This window comes from Otolemur garnettii, unplaced genomic scaffold, assembly GCF_000181295.1.
Source record: "Otolemur garnettii isolate 467f Iridium unplaced genomic scaffold, OtoGar3 scaffold00013, whole genome shotgun sequence".
Classification (NCBI taxonomy): Eukaryota; Metazoa; Chordata; class Mammalia; order Primates; family Galagidae; genus Otolemur; species Otolemur garnettii.
This window is the reverse complement of record NW_003852408.1, coordinates 4,001,141-4,024,787: the sequence shown is the minus strand read 5'-3', so window position 1 is coordinate 4,024,787 and position 23,647 is coordinate 4,001,141. Positions and strand designations below refer to the sequence as shown.

Sequence of the window (23,647 nt, the reverse complement as noted above, 5' to 3'; positions counted from 1 at the left end):
GCATGGAAGTCTCTGGGCCAACACAGGTCCATGATGTGCTGGGGGAGGGAATCCAGCTCACTTCCTAGTCCATGGGCACAGCCTCTGGCAAAGGCCAACACACCCTGCAGGGTAGCTGCCTGTACTACAGTCCTTGCTAGAGAGGCCAACCTCAAATTCTTGTTTCTAGTTATAATTTTTAGAGGCTCATGTTGAAAAGAAAACAAATCCCATGAGCTGGCCCCAATGCCTGCCTTTTCTGAAAGCTGTGCATCCAGGATGAGGCTCAAGGTCATTCATTCATAGCATCAGGTGAGGGTAGCGGTTCTCAACCTGTGGGTCATGACCCACAGGAAGTGTATTAAAGGGCCACAGTGTTAGGAAGGTTGAGAACCACTGACCTAGAGTTTTCCTGCCTCCTCCAAAATCAAAGTAGTTGGGTTTAGTCGGCATAACATCTGCCTCAGAAAAATACCTCCAATATCACCAGCCTCCCCTGTGTCTGAATTGAGAAGACATGAAACCCAAACACGAGGCTCAGATTTGTGGACTTTTCTTGACAAATGTCACCTCCCCAGCCCCAGATCCCTGTTCTCATGGTCAATACCTCCCCAAAGCACCTGCATTCTAGAATGATCTGCAATCCCCTCTCTCCTACTGAAAGCAACCCCTGACTACACTAAGTTATTCCAGTTTTAATGATAGATAACACCTTAATGTGTTACTATTTTAGAGAAATTTGCATTTAAATAGAAAATCATGCCTTTATTATAAGGGAATTAAGCTCAAAGAACAGGAACCGAGGCACCCTGCCAAGCTGGCATCTCAAGGAAATTTTGTTTGAAGAAACCTCCCTAGATAGCTTTAAATCTTACACCAAGTTGGCCCTCCAGCCCACGGCCTTCCGGCCAACACGAGCAACTGGACTGTACCAATGTTGAGTTACTTTTATTTTTTAAAGACATTTTTAAAAAAGAATTTTTAGTTAGGAAGCAAAGACCTTCATGATAAAAAAAAAAAAAAGGTGTTATCTCCTATTACTATTCCGAGCTGGTAACTATGGCTCTGCTACTTTTTAGAAGCAGATGAGGTTTATTCTTAGAACAATTATATATTCATGAGCATTTCTGGCTAAAACTGATATTTGTCAACAATTTTACATTTTAACTGTGAAACTGAAATACATTTAGCTGAGCAGAGCTTCAAAACAATTGCTAAGAAGCAAGGCAAACAGCGCATTTGTGTGGCCAGCTGCACCAATGTTTATCACAGGATGAATCTTTTAAAAAATAAAATAAAAAGCAGTGTGAATAGAACATAAGCTAGTGGCTCAGAAATTCAAGTATCAACTTTCTCCCAATAATTATCCTGTAAAATTAGAACTCTAAGAAGGAAATTAAGCATGAGTCTAGCCCTAAATGATTTCCACTAAAGTCAAAATCAGCTGCATTGGCCAGAAACATCCTGGGTAGTTCAAAAGAGTGGAGGCAAAAAACGTCCAAGGATAATAGGGGAGGGATGCCAAGTGCAGCAGGGGCCGTGGGAAGTGGCTGTTGACAGAGACGGCAGATGCCATCTTTGATGGTTTGTACATCATGTGTGCCACCTTTTCTTTGAAAAACACTTTACAAAGAGCTTGCACATACATGAGCTCATTTCAAAGTCCATTAGGATTTCTTCCAGCATCCTGAACAGATCCATGCTCTCCCAGGACCTTCCATATGGTCATTTTCATCATTCCCAGGATCAGATGAGCGTACTGAAGCTCTGGGAATTAAGTAATGCAATGTCAGCAAGTGCTGGAGGCAGACCTTGAACCTGGGTCTCTACCCCAAAGTCTGCTGGCCTCTGCCAGGCCACAAATCCTCATACTTTATCAGATGGTTCTGTACAAATAGAGAGGCCCACTCTGACATCGCCTGGACTGCATACAAGAATAGCTGTGTTTTAATGCTGTAGTGTTTTAACACTGCGTTGCCAGCCCCCTGGCTACACACCAGGACTGGTCCGTGGCTTGTTAGGAACCAGGGTGCACACCTCACTGCCTGAACCCCGCCTCCTATTTCTCATCTCCCTGTCCCCCTCCACTCTGTACATGGAAAAATAATCTTCCACAAAACCCGGCTTTGGTGCCAAATGTTGGAGACCACTGTTTTAACACACAGATATTTGCTATCACCTTGAATTTTCTAACTAGGCAATAGAAATAAGGCCTTCATGTACTTCTTACTGGTCTAAATAAAACTATAACTTCTAATATCTTTGAAGCACTATAAAATTTTAAAATTCCAGCTCTTGTAGAAATTATTTTACTTAATTTCCTAGAAGTTCACATTTCTATGCAATAATTTGGTGAAGAAAATGTCTGTGTCACAGGACCATGGCATGTGGAAGACTCTTCCTACCAGGACCCAGTGATAGAATAATGTCGCAATAGCACCCTATGAATTTAAATCAAAGTTAATGTTATAGAATATATTTGGTTAAATTGCCAGATGGCTTGTTCTTATGGTAGAGAATGGGTGTATAATATTATACTAACCTAAATACGGACGCCCACTTTTCTCACATTTTCTTTTATTTTAGCAACCCGAAAAAACCTTCTGGGCAAAAGTCAGATTTGGCTACTGCTTCTGATTTTAGCAACCACAACATAATATCACTTTTTTAATCCCCAAATCTACCATGTGGAGAAATTCTAACAATAGAGGAGCAAGCTATGGTTGAAAAAAATCAATTAAAATATTTGAAGCTTGATGAAAACCAGATTTCACAAGTTCCCATCATCTATAGTTAAGACTTACCCATAATCTCCTCCAGCACCAAACAAACCAAGACCCCTCCACTCATTCGCTCATCTTGCCAAAGAATCTTTTTCAATCCAAGATCCCAAGAACCCTTCCTTGGAAGATCATTTTATTGCCACTTCAGTTGGTGCTTTCATAACTTATAACTCAGTCCTTCAATAATTTAGTTTCTACTGAACATTTACACTTTTGGCATCAATGTTTAATTTGCCTAATGTCTTGTTCAACTTTCTTACTTATACCGATAGTGCTTTACTTAACCAGTATTTATATAAGACAACGGTTCTCAACCTGTGAGTCACGACCCCTTTGTAACAATGAAAATACATAGTGGCATTAGGAAGGTTGAGAACCACTGATATAAGAGATTGAAAATTAAGTTCACAAACACATAGAAAAAGTACTATGCACCTCACCGCTGAATATCACTGCCATCACCTTTGAAGAATTCCCCTTGACCAACATCTGTGACCACAGGGATTTTCGTCAATGAGGTATGTAGCACTTTTTCTAGGATAAGTTCACAAACTTAATTGTTTGACCTCATATATACAAAACCAAACTGAATCGAGAGCTCTTTTAAAAAAAAAAGGATAAAGGTAAAATAAATCAAAGAAATCACGTAAAGAAATGAAGGTTAGTAGAATAAAAAACCAAAAAACATGCTAATGAAGTTAGGAAACTACTTATTGAAATATAACATAGAGACACAATTAGAAGAGAAAAAGCAACATGTTTTTAAGTTTTCTACATCTGTGGACCTAAACACACATGCATAATTATTTATGAAATGTATAAATGGTATCCCACAAGCAGTCACGGGTCCTTACTCTGTTCATGTGTTTCAATTTTCTCCCAGTTTCCTGCCAAAATACTGTGACAGTGTGAAAACAAAACGTGTCAATGACAGGTCTGATGCTCTTTATAATTAATGACCTTTGAATTCTGGGCAGCTCTAGGACATTCTGCATTTTCTGGGGCCTCCTCAGATTCCTGGGAAGACCATCACGCTAAGGTCCTCTGAGCCCTTCTCTCTACACTCAGCCCTACATGACATCCCACTGCACAGATCACATAACCACTTGTCTGAGGTTTGAAAAACAGCTCAAATTTTCTGCCCAGAAATTGCACGGAAACTAACTACAGCCATACAGAGGCGGCGACTGTGTTTGTGGCAATGGCCCGAGAGGGCCTGCAGTGGCCCCGCCCACTCCGTCCATTACTGAGTAGCTGTTGCATTCTGGGGGGAGCTTTCTCATTCCCTTGTGGAGTCAGCTCCTCTATTCCTTATTGACTTGGAAATATCCTGCTTAACCACAGAATTATCATTAAATTAGAAAATCTTCTCTACTGTGGACTTGGAAAGGACTAATGTCTGTGGCTCAATTAAATGCAGCTCTTAGCCTCAGAATGCCCATTACGTGAAAGGAAATTGAAAATGGGATGAGTCACTTCCCTGTTGCCGCTTAGTAAGAGACATGCAGGTTTAGGCTAATTTTCTTGGGCTTATTCTTAGAGTACAAGGGAAACACAGTCTAGAGAAAGAAACCCCATGACAGTTCATGACAGATGGCTGGGATGATTGATATTTGTCCTGACTCTGCCCCAGCAAAGGTGGTGGGTTCCTGGCAGTTTGGGGTCAAGGCAGTATTAAGGTACCATCTTCTCTGAACCTGCCTTATGTCACATTCCCTAGAAACAAACTGAGCTTCCAAAAGACTTTTAGGCAAAGGATAGCCTGAGACTGAGAAGACACCCCAACTCTCACCTAGCTCACCAAGATTCAAGGTGGCCCAGGCAAACGGACTCCTCTGCCTCCATCCAGAGCAGAGCAATCCAGCCCCCAGGAGTGCTACTCCCAAGAAACTCAGCATAGTGATGTTTGCCATTATTTCTTACCCTGAAACCAAAATCTGCCTCTTGGACAAAGAGGAAATGATTGGAATTCAATTTTCATTTTTCCAAAGACACAAAACCCGTAACAGTATTAAAAAAAAAACTTTGATCATATTAATCTCACTCTTCATTAGAAAAATACAAATCGGCTCGGCGCCTGTGGCTCAAGCCGCTAAGGCGCCAGCCACATACACCTAAGGTGGCGGGTTCGAATCCCCAGCCCGGGCCCGCCAAACAACAATAATGGCTGCAACCAAAAAATGGCCAGGCGTTGTGGCGGGCGCCTGTAGTCCCAGCTACTTGGGAGGCTGAGGCAGGAGACTCGCTTGAGCCCAGGAGTTGGAGGTTGCTGTGAGCATGATGCCATGGCACTCTACCCAGGGGGATAGCTTGAGGCTCCGTCTCAAAAAAAAAAAAAAGAAAAATACAAATCAAAACAACAAAAAGATACACACTAGCATGGCAAGAATTTTTTTTAAATGGGGAGTAACAAGTGTAGGTGAGTGTGTGGAGATACTAGAACACTGGCACAGTGCCAGGGACATAAAATGGCTCTGCCACTGTGAAAAACAGCTTGGCGGTTCCTCAAAGAGTGAAGCAGAATGACCATGCGATTCACCCAAAGAACTGGAAACAGGAACCTAACAAATGTGGACGCTCATGATCACGGCAGCACTGTTCACAACAGCCAAGAGTTGGAAACTACATAAACGTCCGTCCAATGGCAAATGGACGATCACATTATGGCTTCTGCACACAGTGGGACGTCATTCAGACAGATGAAGGGAGGATGGATGGATACAGACGACATGGACTGGAAAACGTCACGCGGAGTGAAAGAACCCAAACTCGAAAGGTCCATTTCACATGATTCCATTTGTACGAAATGCCCAGCACAGGTAGATCCATAGACAGGATGCAGATTGGTGGTTGACAAGAGGAAGAGAAGAACAGAGAGATGGGGCTTTATTTGGGGTGATAAGAATGTTTTGGAACTATAGGTGTCCACATCCCTAAAGTCACCATACATAGGGAAAGTGGAAAAGCTTAGCTAAATGTACCTTGATTTACAAAATATTCTTTTTTTTTTTTTTGAGACAGTCTCACTGTGTCACCCTCAGTAGAGTGCTGTAGTGTCACAGCTCACAGCAACCTCAAGTGAAGTGATTCTCTTGCCTCAGCCTCCTAAGTAGCTGGGAATACAGGTACCTACCACAACACCCTGCTATTTTTTGTTGCAGTTGTCATTGTTGTTTCACAGGCCCAGGCTGGGTACAAACCCACCAGCCTCAGTGTATGTGGCCAGCGCCCTACCCACTGAGCTACAGGCACCGAGGCAACAAAACATTCTTTATAATTTTTTACAAAGAAGTGGCTAACACATTGAGAATATTTTGTAAGAATTATGTTGTAAAATAAATTTTCATAAAATTTTGTAATAAATATCTTGTTAAAAAGGTACATTTAGCTATGATTTCCCATTTTCCCTGTGAATGTCAACTGTAGGGGCAATTTTGGGGACACCCTGTAGATAGAGGTGGTGTGAATGTATTTAATACAATTCAATTATTTACCTTAAAATGGTTAATTTTATGGTATTTAAATTTAATTTTAGTTCAAGAAACTTAAAATACCTCCATCAAGCCTTTTGCGTGCCATCGTTTGCTCAGAAAAGGACGTTTTCCTCCCCTTTCCTGCAGCCTTCCTCACCTCTCTGGATTCCATCTCCTCCAAGACCCTCATCCATGATTTACACCCCATTCTGACACTTGGCCATCTCCCCAGCTGATGGTTTCTTTCCCTTGACTTATTTCAGTGTGTTACATCTCTGGTCCAGAAGCAAAAGCCTTTCTTTGAACCAAATTTCTCACTTGGGTACCATCCCAGTATGTCCCTCCCTCCAAAGACAAGCTTATCAAAAAAAAAAAAAAAAAAAAAAAAACCATACAGTTACCCAAGCTCTTCCTTGGTCCCACCCCACCACTGCCACCATCACTGTCTTCCCAACAGCAAGGTCCAGGGACAAATGCTCAGGACTTCCTGCAAGAAGTTTCCAGGTCCTGGAGAGAGCCCAAGAAGTGAAGCCCAGGGGAGCAGGCCAGTTTTCTGAAAGGTAATTGCTGAATTTCCTAGTTTCTTTTTAGTATCTAGAAATGGAGAATTCAAATAAAAGCTCTAAACCACCCCCCCCAACAGAATAATGGACCCTCTTTTGGCTAAATCCCCCTAATTTTAGATTCCCAGTCATGGCAAGATGGGAGGACGGATAGTCACATCCCATTTGCTTTCAACTCTCCCTGATTAGTCATTACTAGATATCATCAAAGACCAGCTGGAGAGAGCAAAATCCCAGAAGATCCCTCATTTATCTTATCCAACCCCCAGGGCCCTCCTCCTGTTTTTATGGCTCCAACATGATGACTATTCCAGAACACGGAGAGTTTCTTCTTAATAAACAGCTGCCAGGCATGGACTGGCTCTGGCCTGAGGACACATGGTTCATGGACTCATGCCTTACATTTCACCTATTTATATATAGTACCTAATTATGATGCATTCCAATATACATATCTATCCCAAAATGATCACAGGATGTATGTTACATACATGTAAACGTTGTACACGTGTGCATGGGTCTCCTTCATGAATATTCATAACTCCTCCAGTAATCTGTTTCATATGTATACTTGACCAACCTGATCAGCATAAATTCACTACTCAAAATGCAGTTTCTAGACTTCTAAGAGGTCTCTGAGACCCTGTCAGGGGGTCCATCAGGACAACTGCTCCCCTGAAGGGCTTGTCTCTCTGCTTCTGCTGAGATCATGCTTCCCAACCTACCAGGAGGGGTAGGCTGCGGGTTGTACCACTTTATAAGAAATACAGTCTCCTTTTCAATTTATAGACTTCCTCACTCTTTTTCACTCAACAAATACTTGCAACAGTATTTAATAAAAAAGGTTGGTTTCTTAGATTTGCTTAGAAGACCTTAGAAGATTTTCATCATTTTAATCGGCCAGCTTTCATTTTATCTTTTTGGCAGGATTACAGGGAATGTTCAGTTACTTCTCTGACGTGACCCCCTATGGGCTGCTGGCAGGGAAGGAAGGAGGGAGGGGTGCATTGGGCACAGTAGAGGAGATGGGGCTGCAGATCCTGGGGGGGGCATCATCGGGGTGGGTGTGGGAGGCAAGGAGATGGGCTTGGGGGCGTGCTGAGGAGCAGAGAGGGAGAACCTTCATATCAGCTTCTAGCAAATCAACCCACAGCTGTTAGAAAGAAGCCCCTCAATAACTCCCCATAGAGGAGAGACAAAAGCTACAAAGTAGTTTCCAACGTCAAAGAGAAAAAAACTGAATTATCCAAAACTAAACTCGGGGTGCTTAGAATAATCGGTTAAAGTTATAGAACATAAAACAGAGGTCCAGAAAAAAAGGTTAGAGACAGGCCTGGGGCAGGCCAGAGGGTCTCAAAATGAGGCATGCAGACTTGTAGGGAGGTCTCTGAGACCCTGTCAGGAGGCCCAGGAGACCAAAACTATGTTTATAATAATATAAAGACAGGATGTGCCTTTTTCACAGTGTTGACATTGGCCCTAAAGATGCAAAAACAATTGTGGGGAAAACGGCTGATGCCTCAGTAAAAATCAAAGCAGCAACTTGAAGCAGTCACTTGGGCCTTGCGTCATCATCATCAGGCGTTCACAGTTTCACTTAGAATGTCCTCAATGAAGCAGGAGAAATTAAAATTTTATGAACTCTCAACCCATGAGTGCTCATCTTTCACATTCTGGGCGACAGAATGGGACGTGTGCACAGAGCACTTCTGCTGCGTCCGGGACTGCAACGGTTGCCTCAAGGAAACTCACGGGGCCATTGCTTGGCCGTGACCTGAAGGAGCTTGTCTTTCATGGAATAACATTTTCCCTTAAAAGAATGGCTGAGATACGATCTGTGGTCATTCTGATTGGGCTGTCTGGCAGACGTTTGCCCTCAAATGAACAGTGTGCCTGTCACTTCGAGGAAAGTAACCAACAGTTTTTGTTGTCAGAGGCAAAATCTGAGCTTTCAAGAACAAATGAGAATTTTGGAAAACTTTTATTTTCTGTTATAAGCTTGACAGATTCCCAATACTTAAAGATGTTTCTGTTGACAGAGACGTTTCTGTGTTCATCACAGATGTGATTTTTTGATTTTGTATAATGAAATGTGTCAACGTCCAGAAGTTCTGTATAACTCAGTGATCCAATGTTTTCCAAATGACTGATGTGTGATATTACAAAACCCGTTCATGGGTAAAAAATCCAAAACACAAGACAGACCCATAGATTGTAACACAACAGAAAACACAAGTTTACTGATATAGTTTCAGATTGCACGTTCAATTAACCTTTAAAAATTCTGGCACTTATCAAGGTTTTGGAATATTGTCAAGAATATCCACAATTATCTAAAAAGACTATTAAAATATTTCTCCTTTTTCCAACTAAATATCTGTGTGAGGCTGAATTTTCTTCTTAGACTTCAACCAAAACACCATATTGCAACAGACTGAACGTAAAAGCAAATATAAAAATCTAGAAATCCAGCCGCCTTCTTCTAAGCCAGACATTAAAGAAATTTGTAAGAATGAAAACAATGCTACCCTTCAACTAATTTTTTTCCCTTTGGAAAACACAGTTACTTTTCATTTAAAAGGTGTTACTTATGTTAATATGTATTGTGTTTGTTAATTAAATGAATTGATGTATTTTATTTCTCGGGTTTTAATCTAATGCAACAGTTACCAATACATATAACCCAATCAACAAAAGCTCTCTGGTGTCCTCAATCATTTCCAAGAGTGTAAAGGGAATCTGAGACCAAAGTGTCCTAAAGGCACTAGACTAGTTGAAGCCAAACATTTTTTTACAGTGAAAAAATTGGTAGCCAGTGGGCACATCTTTGAATCAGTCTGCAACTCAGTAGGTAGAAAATGAATCAAATTCTGAAGACCAAAGTACCGAGGAAGGCCAGTGAGGAAGGCGTTTTGGTCTTGAGGCCCAGTGGATCCCAACTATTACTATGAAGAAATGCCCCAGCTCTGCCTGCCAGTAAAGATGCATTAGAGGACAGTGCTCAGAGCCCAGGAGTGTTCCCGTCCAGTTTGGAAACAGTGGTGCTACCCTGTCCCCCTAACAGCGTTACTCAGAGGCATGCAGCTGGTCATTCAGAAGCCCCACAACTTGAAAGGAGATACTTACTGCAAAGCCGGGCTGATTTTTAAACTCTAAGACAAGTTTCCAGAAAGAATGGACAATTACCAAATCCAACTAAAGGTGCATTTCTTGTCAGACATGAAGGAAACGGAAGAGTCATGTTATACTTAAAAGCCGTATTTGAGGTAGGTAGAGGACCCACAGTTGGGGAATGTCAGAAGGGGTGTTTTCCTCAAAATATGAAAGAAATTCCAGCTGCCTGCAGTGATCATAGGGTAAATATTTAATTAGAACAGTGATTTTTCAACCAGTGTGCTGTGAGAGGATCTTAGGTGGGCTGCAAAAACTTTTAAAGATCATAAATTATTTTCAAAAGAAGTTCAAAGCACAGTAAGTATATTCCTTTTTTTACTCTCATTTTTTTTATTGACATAATTTAAGTGTGCCGCGGAAACTTTAACTATGGGCTCAAGAGTGCTATGAGATTAAAAAGGTTGGAAAACACTGAATTAGAGGCTGAAAAGGGCTGGGAGGTTGCTAATGTTTTAGAGCAGGTTTGAGCTTCAGATAAAGGTCGGGTTCAGTGACTCCTGGTGTCAGCTTTCTAACGCCAAAGGTCAGGAAGGCGGGGACCCCGTCGGTGTGCCTCCCCCTGGTTGGGTGAGGGGGCAGCTCATGTCCACACGGGCGAGGTGCACATAGAACCCTGGGAGAGGAAAGGAAACCTGGGAAGGGAAACAGACCCTGTGAGTGGAACAGACCCCTTCTCCGGGAACGAGCAGTGCTGACGACTGTCAGGCCCTGAGGAGGAGTGACGACACAGCACCCAGTGGGACGCCCTCCCGGGGCACAGCTGCCCTCCCCGGGGCACAACCATTTAGCCACAGTATTCCCAGCAGCCGGCTTGGGGCTCCCTGACCTACAGACTGAAAGAAAGTACAAAGGGGACCAGTATTTCAAGGAGAGAGACAAGGAAAGCACCCCCACCCCACTCCAAAGTGACAGTTTTCTTCTCTCAGGCATAAAAGTCTAGTTAGAGCCTATTTCTGTACTTTAAAAGTTATGAATTAAAATCCAAGAATTGCAGTGATCTGTCTCCAGACAGTTCTGAAATGAGTCTCTCCTCTCCGTACGGCCAAGGCAACGCTGTGGGCAGCACCCGTAGGAATCTCCCTCTCTCCCTAAATTGCTGATTTCACCTGCACCCATACATTTTCTCACACTGTGCTTTAGAGAAAGAAAACCCAGAGAGTTTAGTCCCTCAGCACAGTATACCTCAAAGAGAGAAGAAGAGAGATTGCTGAGGCTTCCAGGTCTCAGAGAGGTTACTAGAAGGGTGCCTTTAATGTATTTTTTTTCTTTTTGAGATAGAGTCTCACTCAGTTACCATGAGTAGAGTGCCGTGGCCTCATAGCTCACAGCAACCTCGGTCTCTCGGGTTGCAGCGATCCTCTTGCCTCAGGCTCTCAAGTAGCTGGGACTATAGGTGCCCCATAATTTTAATCATCTGGTGGCCAGCAGCCACCCGAGTCTTATCTCAGGCCCCACTGCTAGACCCCAAGGCCAGGTTCTACATTCTAACGAGAGCCCCTATGATTCATGCACGCATTAAAGTTGGGGAAACGCTGCAGGAAGACACCGTAAGATACCCCCTCTCCCTAAAAATCACATTTCAACCTGATGCCTGGTGTTCCTTACAGTAAACAGTAACACTTTGCATGAGGACACTGAATGGGCTATAATCCTGTATGTCCTAACTGGGGACACCAAGGGGAGTGGAGTAGGAGGCCTCAGAGGCAGTGGTGCTCAGCAAGAGGAACCCCCAAACAGAAAGATGCCCAGAGATCTCCCTCCACTCCTGCCGGCTTCTACCATGAACCAGCTCTCAGGCCTGAGGCAAATGGCTTAAATGTCTCTTAGACCCTGATTTCCTGGTGTTTAAAATAAAATAGGTGGGGAGGCCTCTAAAATCACTTTCCACTCTAAATTCTCTGACCCTGCAAATGTCAACAACAATATAATCTTCACCCTAGTACATCTGACATGTCCCTAACATTGCCAAAACCTCTACAACTATTAGCATGGGGAGATACACTCAACCTTCTGGAAAATACTGATGCTGAATAGAACACGGTGAAACATCATCCTTCGGGATGTAATTTTAGAATTTATTTTACTTACAATAAAGTGATTCAAATATGTTGTTGTGCTTTTTGTGCAGGCAACGAGATGATGATCCTTCTGTTCTATCACATAAAAGGCAGCAATGGCTTTTTAATTACATTAGTGCCAAGAATCATAATTCACACAGAAGTCACTGAATTCTAGACAGGCTGATGCTTTACCCATTAAAAAAGCAACAGCTGGGCTGCACTTACTTTTATGATCTCTGTGGTAATGTGGTCCTAATAATTATTATTGTATTTTTTATTATTCATAAAAGCACTTTATCTCTCACAAGTGCACAAAGACTGCAAACAAAGTCTGTGGAAGAGATTACCCTTCTTATATTAGCAAATAAAGATGTGTGTCCCAAACACCTTCTCTTCAGCAGTAAGTCTAAAGTCTCTGTATTCTCTGGCTCAAAACTTGTAAGGAACATGGTCATAAATCTATTTACAGAAGGACCTCTATAAGTGTCCACCCAAGGGAGGGACTATGACAAACTGGGCAACATACAGAGGTGGTCAACATAAGGAACTCGGCCTCCTGCACGAGGACACACATGTGGTGCATGTCTGGCCCTCCATGAAAATTAGGTCAATTTAAGGAGGTGGTCAGTGTCGGAGGGTAGTCAGCTATGGAGGTTCTACTGCATTTGGTCGAGAGAGGCTTTTTTTCTCTTCTTAGAAAAATAATTTCTTACAATAAATTAGTCTTTTTTCTCTGTAATGACATTGGCCACTTGTTCATCAAATATTTCCCACACTTGCACTCTTTACCCTCGCTTGCTGTGTTTCATTCCCTACTTAAAGGAGAAATTCCTCTAGAGTGCTGTGCTGGCGGAACTCTGGGGCCCTAACCCCATGACACACTGATCAGAACTATTAAAAGGCAGCCCCACGTCTGATGTCCTGATTGCTGGCTGCTGTTTGGATGCTGGAAAGGGTACAGTAAAGGCCTTTCCTTTGATCCTCGTGCCCCCCCCCCTGCATCTTGTTCCTTTCACATAAGCAGACCAGGTCACAGCGGCTTTCTTAGGTCCCAGGAGGTCCTTTGTGTTTGCGCTAATGATGTGGAAGAATTGGGTCTCAGAGAAGTGATGGATGAATGGAGATGACATCCTTTCCTGTGCTCCTGCACGCTGCCACTACCTAACCTAGTGAGGAGTTCACCGACCATTTCCAACCAACAGGAGGACAGCATCAAAGATCCACAGGGTCAAGTTATTCTGGCCTACTTCTTTTTGAAATGACAGGGAAAGGATTCGTGGTGCTGTTTAAACTGTTCCTAAGAAGTGACTGCAACTTTCTGGGTCACATTTTCCATGAAGCAGCCTTAGATCAGAGAATATTTTCCTACTCATTATTTTGTAAAACTAAATTCACCATTTACTTTACCAACGCTCCCAATTTTGTCAAATATAGAACCCAAATTGCACATCTAACTGAGAACTCAGTGAACTGATTTCCTATCATATTTGTGTTCTTTCATCTATTTCTCTCATTCAGTTCATAGGCAGTTTTTGAACATCTCCTGAATGGAATGTACCACACTAGTCATTGACAATGGATACAGAATGAACCAGACACAGGTGCCAGTGTTGAAGAGCTCACCATTGGAGACCCCTGCAGAAGCTGTCAGTTCATCTGGGCCTCCAGAACACTCTTCCGCAAACCACACTGGACTCCAATCCATGATTTACTCATCCAGCACCTGACCCCACAGCCCACCCAAGCACATGACCCCCAGAACATAGGGAAGTACCTGGCACACAGCAGGTGCTCCATAACCCTGCAATGACGTGATCACAAAGAATAACGGACATAAAGAAATATAAGCATAAATCTGAGGCTGGGTGCAGTGGCCCATGCCTATAATCCTAGCACTCTGGGAGGCCAAACTGGGTGGATTGCGTGAGCTCAGGAGTTCGAGAAAAGGCTGAGCAAGAATGAGACCCCCTCTCTACTAAAAATAGAAAAATTAGCAAGACATAGTGATGTACGCCTGTGCCCTCTTGCACTCGTACCCTCTCTTGCTGTGTTTCACTCCCTAGCACTCTGGGAGACCGAGGCGGGTGGATTGCCTGAGCTCAGAGATTCAAGACCAGCCCAAGCAAGCCCAGTCTCCGCTACTTGGGAGGCTGAGGCAAATAGGATCTCCTGAGCCCAAGAGTTTGAGGTTGTGTGAGGTATGATGATGCCACAATACTCAATCCCAGGGCAACAGAGTGAGACCCTGTCTCAAAAAAAGAGAAAAGAAATGAAAGAAAATAAATATAAGCATAAATCCCAAGTCTCATACTTGTAAGAGAAGGAAAATTCTGCAGGACTTGAGAAGAGGGAACTACTTTGTTCTGGGGTATTAGGAACAGCTTCTGGAAACACAAAAATTTTGAGCTAATCCTGAAAATTAGCTCAAGGGGAGATGAGAGGGCAAGGGAAGCAAGGGTGGTGAGGCAGGTAATTGTTCCAGATGGGAAACAGAATGAACAAAACCACAGAGATCAGAATGTAGATCATGGAACTGTGGGTGTGGGGTCATGGGAGATAAAGATGCTGGAGGCTGCTGGAGCATCAGCTGTGGCCCACGTGTCATTCTGCTCTGCCCAGTGAGCTCTGACGCCGGCCCCACACTTGAGAATTTACCAGGAGCCCTAACAAAGAGGCGCATGTTTTTGTAACAGGGACAAATAGAAAGAAGGGAGCTGACATAAGGCAGACAGGGTCCTGGCAGGTGGGGACACTTCCCCACCTAGGCCACATGGAACACATGTATTATCAAGCAATGGGTAAGCAATTGGTTCAGGTCAGTGATTTGTTTTTGATAAACCCAACCCAACTGAAAAAACCAGTCATAGGCAGGAAGAGCATGACCTCCCAGAGATCAAGTCTTTGACTTTCAAAGGGAGGGAGAGAGATAATGAAAGGCTAAGACTCCTCGGGGGCTTCTCAGGTATAGGCCCACACCTGGGGTCTGGAAGGGACTGAGAATGATACAGTACAACTCTCTCTCAAAGCTAAGCCTTGGTAGTCAGCTCTGATGCCCAACCCTAATAGCCCAAGGATGACATATTCCTAAAGCAAGGGCTAAAAGGAGTTCTAGGGAACCTTCTAAGAATGGGAGCCTGATCCCATGTCCCTACCAATATAGGCCAAAGCCAACAAACAGAAAAACTCTGGGATATTTACTGAACCATTGTATCATCCATCTTGGCCATAATATCTTTTATTATTAACTCCCATGTGTAGCCTTGAAATGATTAACAACACCATCTCCTGGTTGAGCAAGGTGGCTCACACCTTTCTGTAATCCTAGCACTCTGGGAGGCCGAAGCTAGTGGATTGCCTGAGCTCAGGGATTCAAGGCCAGACCAAGCAAGAGCAAGCTCCCATCTCTACTAAAAATAGAAAAACTAGCTGGGCACTGTGGTGGACACCTATAGTTCCGGCTACTTGGGAGGCTGAGGCAAGAGGAGTCTTAAGCCCAAGAGTTTGAGGTTTCTGTGAGCTATAATGCCACGCCACTCTACCCAGCATGGCAGAGTAAAACTGTGTCAAACAAAAAAACCAATGTCATCCGCAAATCAGAAAGTGGTGCGCATTTGCTTTAGGAAGTCAGCAGGAATGAGGAGATGACAGGCAGTTTTCTGAGGCCTCTATTTATATAATTGTTGTTTACAATGTTACTTTTGTATCAGAATCTCTTGGCTGCCCAACAAAAGGCATCAAAATCTGAGTGATGGGGCCTGGAATATGACTTTTTGTCAAGGGCCTCAGGCTATTCTTAAGCAAGGCAAAATTTTAAAACTACTCCCTTAACTTTGAGGATAAGAAATTCAATTGAGTAGAAAGGAGGCAACAGAGAATTAGAAGAAGAGAGAGAACCTTGTGATGGTTAATTTTATGGACAAACTTGGCCGGCCACAGTGACCAGGCATTTGGTGAAATACTATCTTGGATGTCTTCGTGAGGGCGTTTTCAGATGAGCTTTTCTTCTAAATCAGTAGACTCTGAGCTGAGCAGATTGCCCTCCATAGTGTGGATTGGCCTCATCCAATCAGATGAAGACCTGAAAAGAAAAGCAGCTGACCTCCCCCAAGCAAGAGGGAATTCTGCCCACAGACAGCCTTTGGACTAGAACTGTAACTCTTCTCTAAGTCTCTATTTTTCAGACCTCCCACATCTGGCAAACCCAACTAATACAAATCTCTTGACCTTGAGGGACAGGGTCCTTAGAATCTAATTTGGATCTGAAGAATGCTCAAGCCAACAGAGAACCCCATGTGGACTCCCTGATACTTAACCTTAAGATAATTAAGGAATCAATCAGCAAACAAGCAGCAGCTAGCAGGCTAACAACCTTGGTGACAAAGTTCAAAGAGAAATAGTGGGCAACAGTTTAGAGTTTTTTTCATAAGAAAAAGAAAAGATCAGAATCAACCCTTATAACAAAAGCAGTCTTCAAAAATAGAGAGCTCCTTCCCGCCTTAGAGTAAACATTTACAGAGACCTTCCCAGAATGGTGTGATATCAACAACAGCCAGCCTGAGCTTTCTCACAAACCACCCATCAACTCGGAACTATGAGATATCCCTTAGCCAAAGCACATCTGACAAAAAAGAAATGAGTTCCATTACCAAATGGGAGTGCTATGCAAATAACAGAATTGCTTTTATTTTGATGGATGACCTAATAAAAAGATGTAAAAATGATTAGAAACAATAAAATTAAATCACAAAATATAGTTCTATTTGGTGCTATGGAGTGGATTGTTACATCAGGTGGAAGGTTGGACTCCATAACTTCTAATTTTAGGAAAGAGCAAAAAGAAAGAAACATGATGACGACAGCCTTTTATCGCTAGCAAACTACTCCTAAGATGCTGAAACAGCCACAGTGACAATCTCAGAATGTCATGGGAACTCAAGTAGACACAAAAAAAATCAACCACCTTTCCAGTGCCCTGCTCCTACCATGGCGGGTGGGGTGGGGTTAGGGGGTCAAGTCCCAGCATAATCACTGCTTAGAGCAGGCGTCCTCAAACTACAGCCAGCAGGCCACATGCAGCCCACCTAGGACATTTATCTGGCCCCCCGGGTGTTTTTGCCGCCACTGCCTGTCCTGCTTAGCAGCTGACTCATCCCGGGGACCATAGCCCGGCCCTCCAAGAGTCTGAGGGACAGTGAACTGGCTCCCTGTTTAAAAAGTTTGAGGACCCCTGGAGAGGCACCAGCAGGTCATTGGATAAGATTACTGGCCACCACTTCCTTCAATGAACCCAAGGTTAAAGCAGATCAGCAAGACTAGAGACTGCATTCTGCAAACAATGGTCTCAGTGGGACTGAGAGGTGGAAAGGAGGAGGTGTTATCTCAGAGGTGGTGGAAGCCTTTCAAAGAAGTCGGCACCCTTGATGAAGATGTGCTTCCTCTCAAATGATCTGCTAAAATTAGTATGGATTTTTTTTTAAAACACAGAGTCTTACGTTATAGCCCAGGCTACAATGCCATGGCATTAGCCTAGCTCACAACAACCTCAAACTCTTGAGTTCAAGCAATCCTCCTGCCCCAGCCTCCTACAGGTGTCCACCATGATGCCTTGCTAATTTTTCTATTTAGTAGAGATGGGGTCTCACTCTTGCTCAGGCTGGTCTCAAACGCCTGAGCTCAGGGGATCCTTCTCCCAGTCTCCCAGAGTGCTAGGAGTACAGGAGTGAGCCCTGCACCCAGCCTAGTATGGATTTTTCTCCAAGGCTTCTGGGTAGTTTATTTCACATCTGGCAATGCTTGCCAAGTTACCCGCAAGATGCTAAATACCTCTATTCCCTTTTCAATGAGTCCAACCAAAGTCTCTGGGCAAAGTCTCCGGGCCATAGCTTTTCCACAGAGGACCCTCAAGTCCTGGTCACATGCCCAGAGACACACATTAAGACAACACAGTGACTGCCTTACAGATTCCATTTTCCCCAGAAGGGTCATCATAATAAAAGAAAGTTCACAAGGAATCTTACCACCTTGTCCGCCAAGCATTCAGAGCACAGACCTCTGTTCCTCATTTAGGACACTCTCTTTTGCCAACATTATCTTTCTCAGAGCTAATCAGACCATAGATTGTTTCTGGGAATGGTGAGCATGCACCCAGGGTGGGGGGGGGGGGGAGTCTGCACCTCCCCCTTGCAGGCTCACCTGGAAAGCCTGATGCTCCCCAAGTGGCTCACCCTTCATCCCTTCTGGACCTTCTTATGACCTAAGTTCTCCAGAGAGTCCTCATCTTTTCTCCAGTTATCTTACCCCTCCCTGATTGATTGTCACAGGAGAAGGCTCAGTATCCTTTACATTTTTTCCCTTACAAAATACATTGATAAATGAGGCTTCCCTCAGGAAGGACAGGTCCAAACTGGCGGAGACAGAGATCATATGCTGTAAAGGGCGGGCTCAGCTTTGTGAAAGGATCACGTCACGTTCACCCCCTGGCTTCATTCCAGTCACTCTCCTCACCCCCAAAAGCAGGGGTACCGGTTGGCTTTGCTTCACATTTCTGCAGAAATTATTATTTCCACTAGTCTCTTGAGTTCCTGACCACAATCTGTCCCCTCAAGGGATTATCTCACAGGAAAATGGTATATTTAATCTACTGCAATATTACATCCAAGACAGGAAAGTCACATATTTTCCAAGATGACAAGGACAGGAATTGGAACGTATCTTCCAACATTCCTTTCCTCAGCCCCCTCCTTTTCCTTGTCCAAGTTCACACCACTAATGCTGAATGTGCTAAAACTCTCACAAAGAGATGTTACCCAAGAAAATTTACCTGTGCTCCCCTTAAAATCAGTCTAAAACAAGTCACAGTCTTTTGGGGCTTAGGGGCCCTTCTTTTACTTCACATTAATTTCAACAAAAATATGTGTGTCACTGGAGAGAAGAAAATTAAGGAAAGGGTGTTGGAGACAGAAGTAGCAAGTGGTGAGAGTAATGGACATCCCTTTATACCAGGCCCCTTGTCAGGTGTAGAGTCCCCTCCTTAGGGACCTTCAGCTGGAGTGTGGAGTCCATCTGTAAAAATGTCGTAAGGGAACCCTATACTGCTGGAGGCTGGCCTCAGGGACTGCTACGGCCCTCTGTCCACCTGACTCCCAGGCTTGTGTCATCACCCAGAAAACAGGAGGCTGAGTGGAGGCTGCCTCCGAGCCCTTGCCACATGCCCATGCTGTTGGCCGACACCACCACAGCTGCTAAGGGAATAGGCAGGGGGAACGCAGTGTTCATGATGCTGGCTCCATGGCCAGCCTTCTCATCCCTGCCTCCCCTCTGACTTGTGTAACCCTGCTATCGTGGCCAAGGAAGCAAAGCATAAGAGAGAACTGACCATGTTTGCAGGCAACAGTCCCCAGAATGGGTCAGTAAATGACCATGCTTACCTTTTCTTTCTTCCATTTCTTTTCATTCTAATATCATATTTAATGACTATTTCTTCTCAAAAAATCTCAACTTCACACCAAAAGAAAAAAATCAAGCACTATACAAATTTATTGTAATTATTTTAAAAATCACAGGGAGATTGATATATATACCAATACCTCACACACTACCCTATCGTTGAAAGCAGAAATCTGGGCAGTGTTTCAGCAAACGCACTTGTTCTCTTTCATCCTTGCTGTGTGTATATGGTACACTTTTCCTGTCCCAATGGCTTTAATGCCATTCCTATTCAGGTGACTCCTAAATTGAAATCTTCAACCCTGATGCCCTAAGTCCCATCACTGCTAAAATTTTAAAACCGCTCCCTTAACTTTGTGAGTAAAGGATTTAATTAAGTAGAAATGAGGCAAGGAAGAACTAGAATAACAGACGGAATCTTATGATAGTTAATTTTCTGTATCAACTTAAGTTTGACAGATACAGCTGAGATGAAGGGGAGAAAACACTCACCCTTAGGCGTTTATCCATGCGAACGTATATAGGTATCCCCTTACCTCTGACGGCTTCGTGGTGCATTTTCCTTTTCCGGAACACTCCAAGTCATTTGCGTGGCTCTCCCCTGGCACACAGGTGCTGACCTTCACCACCAGCGTTAAGCGCAAGGCCACAATAGATTTGGTAACAGAATCATTCACAAAACCTGAAAGAAAACGGGACAATAGGAACTGTCAAGTAAAGCTTTCCCAACGGTATTTCTACGAGGCTATGGATTTAGTTTAGGCAACATTCAAGTCTGACAAACAAAACAAAATGCACCAAAGCAAAGGAATGCAGCCTTGGCTACTGCCCATTCAAACCTCGGGGCTGGGCCTCCCAAACCTGAGGGGACCCGGGAAGAGGAAGGAAAAGCAGCTCCCAGCACTTCTGCCATCACCTCAGATCCTTTACTTTGCTCCTGCACTTGCCCTCTGAGGGAGGCTGTGTCTCTCAATTCCATCTCTGCACTCTGCTTTTTAAAACCCCATCTTCTCCCAGGGAGCAACTTGCCTGCACCATCCAGTTCTTCCTCCTCCTCGCTCCATTGGATCGTACAAGTGCTGGAGAGCCCAGAGGCCCCACCCAGTCATCTGCCTGCCCTAGCAGCTCTGGGTCCCCCCACAGGAGGACATGCAGGTCCACATTCCTCATCGGCGGTCTTAATGAGTTTCTTAGTCCATCACCAGTCCGACAGCATGGTATCACTTTAAACCATGTGGGTTTAACCATGTAATAAAGTGGGACTAATCATAAATACTGACTGCAATATCATTGGCATGTCATATTTGTCATTGAATGATCTTTATGTCTAATGCAGCTGTTCATTCAAAATAGGTTGGTAATAAACATGGAATGAACTGTTGAATAAATACAGCCTCTAACTGGAATGCAGAAATAAATACTATATGTATTTTTTCATAAATGAGTAAATTATTTCACTAAGTGAGCATCCTTTTCCACTAAAAATATTCATTTATGTCGGATTTTTCATTTTAAAACAAAATATTAAAGCTTCTGAATGTGACAGAATGTTCAATATAATTCTTCAGTTCTGTTCAAGAGTAAGATCATGTGACAGAGTCTCAATGTCATGAAGCCATATCCACAGATATTTTTACAGCAAAAGATTTTTAGGAAGGAAGCAATACCAGGAATCAGTAGAGGAAACAACTGAGTCTAGGGCAACTGAAATGACTTCCATTATCATAAAAAAAGTATTTTTGGATCCCCACCTCACATGATATACAAAAAATAAATCTAGGTGGCTTAAAGATTAAAATGTGAACTAAAACTTTAAAACTCCAAATGGAAAATGGAGATATCTCCAAATGGAGATATTTCATTAACCTTAAGGTAAGGTATTTCTTAGACAGGATATAAAATAATAACCTATAAAAAAAGGTTTGTCAATTAAACCTTATATTTAAATTATGTATAAATAGCCACCAGAAACAAAGATAGTAGATAAGATACAGGCTTGGAAATGAAATTTATACTGCATAATGATTGGCTGTCAGACCACATAAAGAATTTTTCTGCAACTTGCTTTTTTTCCAACTTCATATAAATACTAAAAACATCATAAAGTATTAATAAGCACTGTTACACATACACAGATACAAAGTAAAAGTAACTAAGATGCATAGAAAGAAACATACCAACTTTAATAAGAGATAGAGATAAGGAAATGGAGGTGGGCAAGGAGGGAGCTTCTGCCTATATATTTTATTTCTCCATTAATGATATATAAACAAAATATGTCAAAACATTAAGTATTATATACAAAGAAGCTTTATAATCATTTTTATAGATTTATGCATATTTTAAATATTATATAATGAAATTTATTTGTGTATTTAGTTTTAATAGATTAGATTTTTATTTCAATAGATTAGGAGGTACAAGTGTTTTTTGTCACATATATATGAGTTGTGTAATGCTGAAGTCAGGGCTTTAAGTGTGTCTGTCACCAGAATCATGTACATTATTCCAAACAGGTCGATTTGTATCCCTCACCTCATTCTAGCCTCCCTCCTTCTTAGCTTTCCATGTCCATTACACATGGAACATGTGGTATTTCTTTTTCTATTCCTGAGACACTTCACTTATGATAATGGTCTCCAGTTTCATCCAAGTTCTACAAAAGACATCATTTCATTCCTTTTTATGGCTGAGTAGTACTCCATGATGTGTGTGTATGTGTGTGTGTGTGTGTGTGTGTAATATATACATTTTATTTACCCACTTATCAGCTGATGGACACTTAAGTCAATCCCATATCTTTGCAATTGTGAATTATGCTGTGATAAACATTTCGGTATAGGTGTCCTTTTTATAAAATAATTTCTTTTCCTTTGAGCAGATACCAAGGAGTGGGATTGCTGAATCCAGTAGTAGGTCTATTTTTAGTTCTTTAAATAATCTCCATGCTGTTTTCCTTAGAGGTTGTACTGGGTTACATTCCCATCAACAGTATAGAAGCATTCCCATTTCACCACATCTGTGCCAACATCTATTATTTTTATCTTTTACTTTTTAATAATGGCCATTCTGACAGGACTAAGGTGGTATCTCATTGTGGTTTTAATTTGCATTTCCCTGATGATTAGTGACAATGAGCATTTTTTCATACTTTTTTTTGACATTTGTCTACATTCTTTCTAAAAAATCTATTAATGGGGGCAGATCAAGATGGTAGACTAGAAGGATCATTCAGCTGAGCTCTGCTAGAATGACTAGGGAAAAAAAGAGAACCCAACATTACCTGGAACAGGGACCTTACCCAGATTCATAGCTCAGGGAGCACAATGAGGACATGTTGAGCTACATATGGTGTATGATCTGAATGGTGGAAATCTGAAGAATTGGCAAGTGACTGTGACAAGCTGAGATCAGCTGCCCCCCACCCCCACAGAGGTCTGGGATGGGAGGAGCCTTTCTAGAGTTTTCAGTAGTTGGGGGAAACTGCACATTAAGTGGAATGCTTGGAAGAGTGGGCAGACTTGAACAGTATACAGCAACCAGATTCACATGCCAGTTGGAGTAGATTTGCCATAGGTTTGGGGACTGGTGAGGCAGGCATACTGAGAAGGCCTTAGCAGTCAGTGGGCTGCCATTGTGGAAAGGTCATGAGAAGGTCATAGCAAAGAGCCTAAAGAACAGCTGTCTTAATTCCACCTGCTGGGATCAGAACTCCACTCTTGGGACAGGCTGAGGACTCCCACAACCCATGGGAATTGGAGTCAGGGGGCACTGGCCAAAAACTGAAAAAAAAAAAAAAAAGGGTCATGACATAGAGGTTGAGGACCGCTGTGCTAAACTAATCTTCAAAACTGATGGAGAAATCTAATCTTTTGCAGATATACAAGCACTGAGGAAATTTGCCACAACAAGACCAGCTCTATAGGAAATACTTAGACCTATTCTCAGCACTGATTACCACAATGGACCAGCACCAAAATAAAAACCCAGAAGCTAAAGGTCAAAACATAGCTTCCACAATGGCACAAAGAATGAAACTACACAAAGGACTTTCACAAGATAAGATGAATAGAACTCTGCCACACTTGTCAATTCTCTCAATAAATGTCAATGGACTGAATTTACCACTGAAGAGGCATAGGCTGGCTGATTGGATAAAAAAAAAAAAA

General features: G+C 42.8%; 1 protein-coding gene across 1 annotated transcript in view; it reads right to left on the bottom strand.

Annotated features, from left to right (window-relative positions):
• The window catches only part of DNER (delta/notch like EGF repeat containing), a 328,158-nt gene that overhangs the window by 114,371 nt on the left and 190,140 nt on the right, over positions 1-23,647 (bottom strand). The window contains exon 5 of the mRNA XM_003784881.2: positions 20,015-20,160. Within this exon, the coding sequence (XP_003784929.1) occupies positions 20,015-20,160 (146 nt within the window). The remainder of the gene's footprint in view (positions 1-20,014; positions 20,161-23,647) is intronic.